Below are 7,793 nucleotides of genomic sequence, written 5' to 3' on the forward strand. Positions count from 1 at the left end.
TGCCTGCATGGCAACACAAATGCGCACAGCCGGACTGATGGCATAGGTCAGCCAGGGCATCAGCGCTGTGACATTCTGATGCAGCAGGGCTGCAGTGGGAGACCAAGGTAAACGATCACAGAGATGCTGGGTCTCTTTGGGTGGTTAAATGACCATCTGTGATCCTACAGACAGTCTGGCCTACTCCTGCCACAGTATACACACAAACGCGTGCACACACACACACACACACACACACACACACACACATTGCCATTTCTCTCCCTCTCTCTCTCTTTCCATGTGTTATGGCACCAGAATAGTATCCGTGTGAATCCGTTACCTGCTTGAAATTACACATGACAAAATGAAAATGCATTCATTCAAACATAAGAGAGAGATAGAGAGAGTGTTCCTTGCTCATTCTACTTGTAATGACAGAGAAAGAGACAGATACAAAAATGGAGAGAAAAAGAAAAAACAGGGCAACTAAAAATAGCACCTTAGAGACAGAGCAATGGAAAAGCCAGACACGCGCGCACGCACGCACGCACGCACGCACGCACACACACACGCGCACACGCACACACACACACTATATATGTCAACATATACAAACACACACACACACACACTCAGGTCAGGAAGGAGGTAGTGAAAGGAGGAAACAAAAAATAACTGTCACCGTCAAAATGTTCACAACCAAACATTTGTCTTTAATTCTTCAACTTAACTTATACAGCAAATGCATGTGTTACAATAAAGCTCAAAGCACTTTAACACAGGTGAGCTGGCAGCCTCGTCAAATGGGCCACAAGCACGTGTGGCATGATTGCAAGCTTAAAGATCTTTCACTCCAAAGCAGTCATAAGTAACCAGGCAGAATTTGTTTTGTTTTCTCATCTCTCACATATATCAAACACTGGAGGAGGTAAAGCATTTTTAGAGAGTTATCTAAGCCCAGCAATATTCGCTAGGAATAAACTGCTTGTACTGTGTATACACATCCTGAAATCTCAAGCTGTTTCTGTCTACACATGAATAGAAAAATGTTTCAAATAATATCAGCCAGCTATGAAATCTGACCGTGTGTGGAATCATGAGAATGAAAGTAAGAAAGGCAAGCTGAGCTTTATCACACCCCTTGGCACAATCATTGCAAATTACTTTCTCATCTGTTTCCAGTCACACTAAAAAGCTAAGATTTAGCCAATTAACAGCAATGGGAGAAGAAGAAGATATGGCAACATTTCTGTCCAGAATGTGAAATAAAAACAACTCAAAAGGGAATGTATACTGTATATGTCTATATTAAGTTTAAAAAATCGATGGGAATAGCTGATTTCAAACAACAGCCTTTGATTCAAAGGGTCGGCATGTCTGTTTCTATATAAATAAAGTTTCATCATTATTCCTACTAAACAGCATTATCGCCCATTTGCCTCTGAGGCAGAGATACTATCAGGTATAAAGCACAGGCCAACACCGAGTCCAATAGGAGGCTGAGTGCAGAAAGATGTCAATAATGGAACCAGAGGTAGGTTGCCATGGTGTGAGCAGTCAATGAGAATTTATGCTCATGAGCAGTTTCCAATCCACATGTTACATCAGAACCAGCTACAGAATAACACGAGAGCAGGAGTAACCACTGCACTGTAAACAGATTATCAGCTGTGCATTCCTGTGTCCGTGAAAGATACTGCTTTAGGGCTGTACATTGTAAAAAAAAAAATACAATACAGAATTATCTGTGGATCCTATCACACCTAAGACATAAAATGACAATTGGTAGCAACTTTAATCCAGCACATCATTAGATTGATAGTATGGAGTCAACATTAAACAAATATATGGAAAAGTTCTTGAAATCGATACCACTATGCCTTTTTTGACAATGAACTGTAAAAACGATCCAATCCTACATTGCAAACACAAAGTCAGTTATTCTAAACTTCAGAGCCAAAATCGAGCATGAGATCTGACATGGTGTAGACTGTAAACTGTCCTATTGCCCTACACTGAGGGATTGTTACCTCTACGATGACATAGCAAACTGGTCTCCCATGTGTCCACTGAGTCTATGAACAATGTCAAAAACTGGTGCTATTTTTATCACTGTACTCTTGACGAGACACTTCATCTCCAGTCTGACACCCTGTTCCTTTGGGCCTGGTCCCACTGGCCCAAAATTCCAGGTCATTGGAAGTGTTCTGTCCATGTATATGACCAATGTATTACTTGGCAGGACACAGTTCCTGTAGTCCCACATATGCACTGTTTAGACTGACATTAAATAATACAAGGAAGCCAGATGTAATATTCATAAAGATAAAGAAAAAGAGCTTCTGCACTCTCAAATGCAGCTTGAAGGTGCATACTCACATGCGTCAAAATAGGCCTGATTGAAAGAATGAGCATTCTATACTAATGATGAGCTGATATCTATGGATTTGAAAATACACAAAATAATGCAACTTTGAAGAAATTCATCTATAACTATGCATATACAGTAAATAATTGAATAAAATCACAAATAAATAAATAAGCAAAGTTATCTGGAGACATTAGAAACTAGAAAAAAAAACAAGCAAAACAAAACAAATAAATAAATAAAACAGCAAACTGATGTCCTATGAGGCTCTTCTCTAGGTCCGGAGGGTAAAACTAGAGATGATATCCCTCCTCAATACATTCTTATAGTTAACTACAGCATTCTACAGCAACACTGTAGGGGCAACATGATTAGTTCTGGCTCTCTTTAGGTCTCCTCTCAACACACAAGAGGAAAACACTGGCTATCATTTGTATACACTGTTAACGTATTGGCATGATCTGTTTAACAGATGACTATGGGAAACAGATCTTTGTATTGACACATGTATTTGGCAAAATCATAGTCAAATCCCTCACCCAGGTTGTATTTGCCTGTTGTCATTCTGAAATTACTGTTGAATCACTTCATCAATTCCCTCTTTTTGGCAGTTTCATTTGTTTTGTTACTACTTTTGTTACACTGGTGACCTACAATAATGAATGACAAAAAAGATTCAATCAAGTTACTGAATACCAACAAGCACAACAATAAAATATACAGCATTTATGATTAATGCATAACCATCAATGCTATTTAATACTATTAGAGCATTTCTGTATATAATAACTCTAGTGATGGAAGTGTGTAGGTGTATGCTTGTTCTATAATAATGGATGAGCCTTCTTCAAATGATTTGAGTGTATGTGTGTGTGTGTGTGTGTGTGTGTGTGTGTGTGTGTGTGTGTGTGTGTGTGTGTGTGTGTGTGTGTGTGTGTGTGTGTGTACATCAGATATGAAAAGTGTTTGTAGTGCCTATGTACTGGCCCATGTTTGGAAAGTGAATTATGGTAAATTTTGCATTTAAGCCTTTGTGACAACACTGCTGTCGCTTAAACGCTTGCCATGTTTGCTGTGAAGCATGAATGCCAATGTTTAAAAGTTCACCAGGACATTGTCAGTGCAGTGTTGTCAGTCAGTCAGAACCGTTAAACCACTTGCGCCCTTCGACATTTAGCAGCAGGAAAAGGAGTCTGTTCTTAGTGCCCACATTCTCCACCAACCTTTGCCAACACCACCTCCACCTCCACCTCCACCCCACTCTCTCCATTCTAGGGTTCCCAATCGTCCTCGTGATGCTGGGAAGCGATGATGACCACCACTGTTAGGATGGTGCAAAGCACGATGGAGGCAATGCCCACCGCCAGACTGATGAAGGAGAAGTTCCGCGCCTCTCGGGAGGCAATCTCTGCAGTAACCATATCTCCCCTAGCAACCGCTGTGCGCACCTGGGACAAGGGAGGGGGAGACGGAGAGGGAGAGAGAGAGAGAGAGAGAGAGAGAGAGAGAGAGAGAGAGAGAGAGAGAGAGAGAGAGAGAGAAGAGGAAGAGGAGTACTGGCAGTAAGGATGATGAAAGCCTAATCATTTTTACTCCAAGCACACAAACACACATAAGTACAAATACACAACCTTCATTATGTTTGCATTTCAAGAGGGGAAACTTCCTAAAAAGGTTTTTGAGAAGTTTTTTTCATTTTTGTATTCATAGAAAGATTTTAGATATTAATGTAAACTGCTAAGTGCAATTTGTGTATTTTTAACATTAACAGTATACTGACACACAATATTGGAAAGCTATGTTTTACAGATTTAAACAACATATTGCATTGTTATAATGTGTCTGTTCCCTTTTCCGCCCATGATTGTATGCAGAGTCCTTGAAACATAAAACATACCATCTGAATGTTTCTTCCTTATAATGTCTAGTATTTCCCACTATCTTGTATTATTGGAGTGCACTTCTGATTTGAGTGTATGGACATGATTGTGTGTGTGTGCTTTTTTTTGTGTGTGTGTGTGTGTGTGTGGTCCCACCTGCATGGCTTTGATGATGGCTATGATTCCTGTAGGCCAGAAGCAACAGACGGTGGTGAGGACAGCGATGGGCAGGTAATCATGAGGCGGGCGCCGGGTCTCCATCAAAGCGATACCAGTGGGCATCTGCATGGCCATCTGCCCAGGAGCCACGCCAGGGTGGGGCCCTCCGTTAGGCATGTAGGGCTGCCCCTGCGACGGAAGACAAAACAGATAGAAGTTGGATTTAAGTTATTTACAATTCAATTGAACTGAAATAGTCTCAATGCACTTTCCCAGAGTCCAGAGCCCAGTGGTGTTGAAAAGGAAAACAGGAAGAAACCCTGAGCAGAGCCCAGCTCATAAGGAGAGAGCCTGCCGGTGGCTGGCTGGGTAGAGACTATTATAGTGAGAAAAACAGATATTTTTTTTATTACACATGCAGTCTGAACTTGTAGTTTGCATACCACAATACTGTGTATGCTGTTTTGTAATTGCAAAGTGGCTGACATGAGTTGAAGGTTAAAAACAGACTTCATTATGGGTCATGAGTTCAGCAAAACACAGCAATACTCAGCTTTAAGGGTGTTGCGTAATATCTTTTAAGGCATGGCCAAGTATCAACTAATTTCATGGCCAATTATCAATTAACAAGTTGACAAGCTTTTATCAGTACCCACAGTTCTGTTGATGGTGTTTGAAAGGCAGATCTGTTGGCTGTTTGCTAATTAGATAGCTGGTTTTATACATTAATTCAATATCTATTTAAAACGAAGCAGAGAGAAATAAACATACGCATGACAAAATGTAATGTATGACTAAAACAATAACACAGGAGTGTAATGAATGAGGTACTTCACCGATGTCCCGATGGGGTAGACCGGTACATAGGCTGTGCATGGCTGTAGCTGGAGCGGGTATCCAGGGTGCAGGTAGCCCACTGGGGGGTGTGGGACGGTTCCTCCCGGGCCATGTGTCTGCACGGGGTAGCCGTTAGGAGCCCGAGAGTGGCCCAGAGTCCCGCAGTGGAACTGGGTCTCCTGGAGGTAGCCCTCGGAGCCCGGTGGAGGTGGAGGAGGGGGGTAGTTGGGCTGGGGGCCACAGCCGGGGTTCTGGGGTGCCTGTGGGGGCATGTTAGGGTCCTGGGCAGGGATGTAGGGAGGGGGCAGCATCTGGTTCATTTGCTGCCTCCCTGACTCATCCAGACCTGAATTCAGGAGAGAGAGAATCACTGAGGAAGTGTGTGTGTGAGTGACACAGAGAGAAATGACAAAAAGCAGTTTCACACCATTTTGACCTCATTATATGGCTTCAGTATCACAAACGCCCATCTGAATTTCTAAATGGATTCTTGAGAAGGAGAAAAGCGGCAGCTTCAACAAGAGAAAAACACTGCCTGCTTGTCTCTTCTCTCTTTTACAAAAAACCCACCCACCATGTTTGTCCAGCTAATATGTGCACCTAATGAGACTGACATTTAAAACCTTGCAGGCATTTTGAATAGATCAGTACTGCAGAATAAGTACAAACTGTTACAGATGTCTTCAGCTTCCAAATATGAAGTTGACCTTCACAAGCAGAAATAAACGGATGTTAATGGTTAACTCACTGCAACAGCTGTAGAGCTGATGCAGGTGAGATTCTTGTAGCCCATCGTGACAGAGAGTGTGACAGCCTGTAGCATGCATGTTGACATCAGAGTGTAATGTATTCATTCAAAGTGACTGGTTTGGGCCTGCACATGGGCTGCAACAGGGAAGAGGCAAAGCTAGAGAAAGACACACTGAGATGCGGAGATATAGAGAGAGGAGGAGAGAAATGAACGAGTGCAGAGAGAGACAGGTTATGCTCAGGGACAAATGTGCATTATATAACCCCTGACTGTCACCACACATACACTGGTTGGAATCAGAGCATGGGGTGGCTGCAGGCCGCTGGAGAGAGCAAGAGAGTGAGAAAGAGAGAGAGAGAGAGAGAGATGGATAGAAGGACTCTGATGAATAGGGTAATAAAGACATTTTGAGTCACACAGAGAGAGAAGGGGAGAGGGTGACTGCAGAAACAAACAACTATGTGGTTATTTAAATGGATAAAAGCTGCTGGATATTTCATTTCATGCATTATTATTATCATGGATATAAGCATCTCATGGATATTGCATAATGAGACAGGCAGAAGAGATGAGGGGAAGTTTCTACTTCCAAGAAAATGGTATAACACTAAAAGACCAGGGAAACGGAAACATGGACACATGGGCAGTCCTCCAGATAGAGACATTTAATGATCAAATATTAAGAGAACAAAAAGAAAGTGATCCAGTGGAGCAGACAGTGACCAGTTCCTTTATTTACATGGTTCGATTTGGCACGTCAAATCACCAGCTATACAACCTAGGCTATGCGCAGGCTGAAACCTGTGATTTGCGCTTGTGTGCAATGCGTTTTTCTGCTCCGCTCTTATCGCGTTCCTGTTGTGCAGTAAGCTAGCCACGCAGACTTGCGGGGACAGGACAAAACGTTATCTCAAACCATTCCGGTACACCATAACCTCTTATGCATACGATGAATCGGTGGGAGGGAAATTACAAACATAACCCAAATTATTCCATTATCCATGTTGTCCAAGCGGTCAGGCACATTTTCGCTCTCCGACTCTTGAGAGATGAATTAGGCGCATCCAAAGCAAAGTTGAAAAGCCACAATAAGCGGTCGCCCAACCTTTGTGTTCCCGTCAAGAGATAGAATACAGATGTTGATGATACATGAAAATGGTGTTCAGGAGAATGACAGGATGGATAGATGGATATTGTGCGTCATGGTGCAATAACGATTTAACGCTAAAACGCCACCCACCATATAGTCATTACATTTAGATTAAATCTCAAAATGTATAACGTAGCCTAAGCTTGCATAATGCGGAAGAACATCTGAATAAGCTTAATTAGCAGTTACATGACATCATAACAACGGAATAACGTTAGGCTATATGCAAGAAAACAAGGCAAAATCCTACCGTGCTTCTCCGACATGTCGTTAGAGATGATGACAATGACTCCAAAAACACTCCTCTACAATAAGTAGAAATACACGTCTTCTGCCCGCACCTATAAATCTTAGCACTTCATCCAGCTAATTAGAATACATACTAAATAGTTTGTATATATATCTTTGCTTGAATGACGTTAAAGCTGGTGTTCATTTAGATGAAAATCCCGAAAGTCTTTTTCCCCTTCTTGATCAACCCTTGTCTTCTAGGCTACATCAACCGCAACAGCAGAAAATAGGTTTCTCCCTCTAACGCATCGCGTTACATTGAATTAATCAGACACACAGTATCGCTGCCTTAAAGAGACAGTAAAACCAAGGCAAATCCCATTTAAGCCTGTGATCCCCACACAGTAGAAACGGAAATCACAATACATTCTACCC

At 42.1% G+C, this 7,793-nt stretch overlaps 1 protein-coding gene across 1 annotated transcript; it reads right to left on the reverse strand.

Annotated features, from left to right (window-relative positions):
* Positions 1–674: 674 nt before the first annotated feature.
* Positions 675–7,789, reverse strand: prrt1 (proline-rich transmembrane protein 1). The gene is made up of 4 exons (XM_042077313.1): positions 7,378–7,789; positions 5,226–5,572; positions 4,387–4,578; positions 675–3,798 (listed from the first exon to the last, which is right to left on the reverse strand). Exons 1-4 carry the CDS (start codon positions 7,391–7,393, stop codon positions 3,622–3,624), a joined length of 732 nt encoding a protein of 243 aa, XP_041933247.1. The 5' UTR covers positions 7,394–7,789; the 3' UTR covers positions 675–3,621.
* Between the last annotated feature and the right edge of the window lie 4 nt (positions 7,790–7,793).

The sequence above is a fragment of the Alosa sapidissima genome, chromosome 21 (genome assembly GCF_018492685.1).
Source record: "Alosa sapidissima isolate fAloSap1 chromosome 21, fAloSap1.pri, whole genome shotgun sequence".
Taxonomy (NCBI): domain Eukaryota; kingdom Metazoa; phylum Chordata; class Actinopteri; order Clupeiformes; family Clupeidae; genus Alosa; species Alosa sapidissima.

Bases quoted from the DNA above. Each gene is read 5' to 3' on its own strand.
- prrt1 (XM_042077313.1), bottom strand. The intron at 4,579-5,225 runs GTGAAGTACCTC...CTTCCGTCGCAG, and splicing joins TCTACCCCATCGGGACATCG to GGGCAGCCCTACATGCCTAA. The intron at 3,799-4,386 runs GTGGGACCACAC...CCCTTGTCCCAG, and splicing joins CCATCATCAAAGCCATGCAG to GTGCGCACAGCGGTTGCTAG.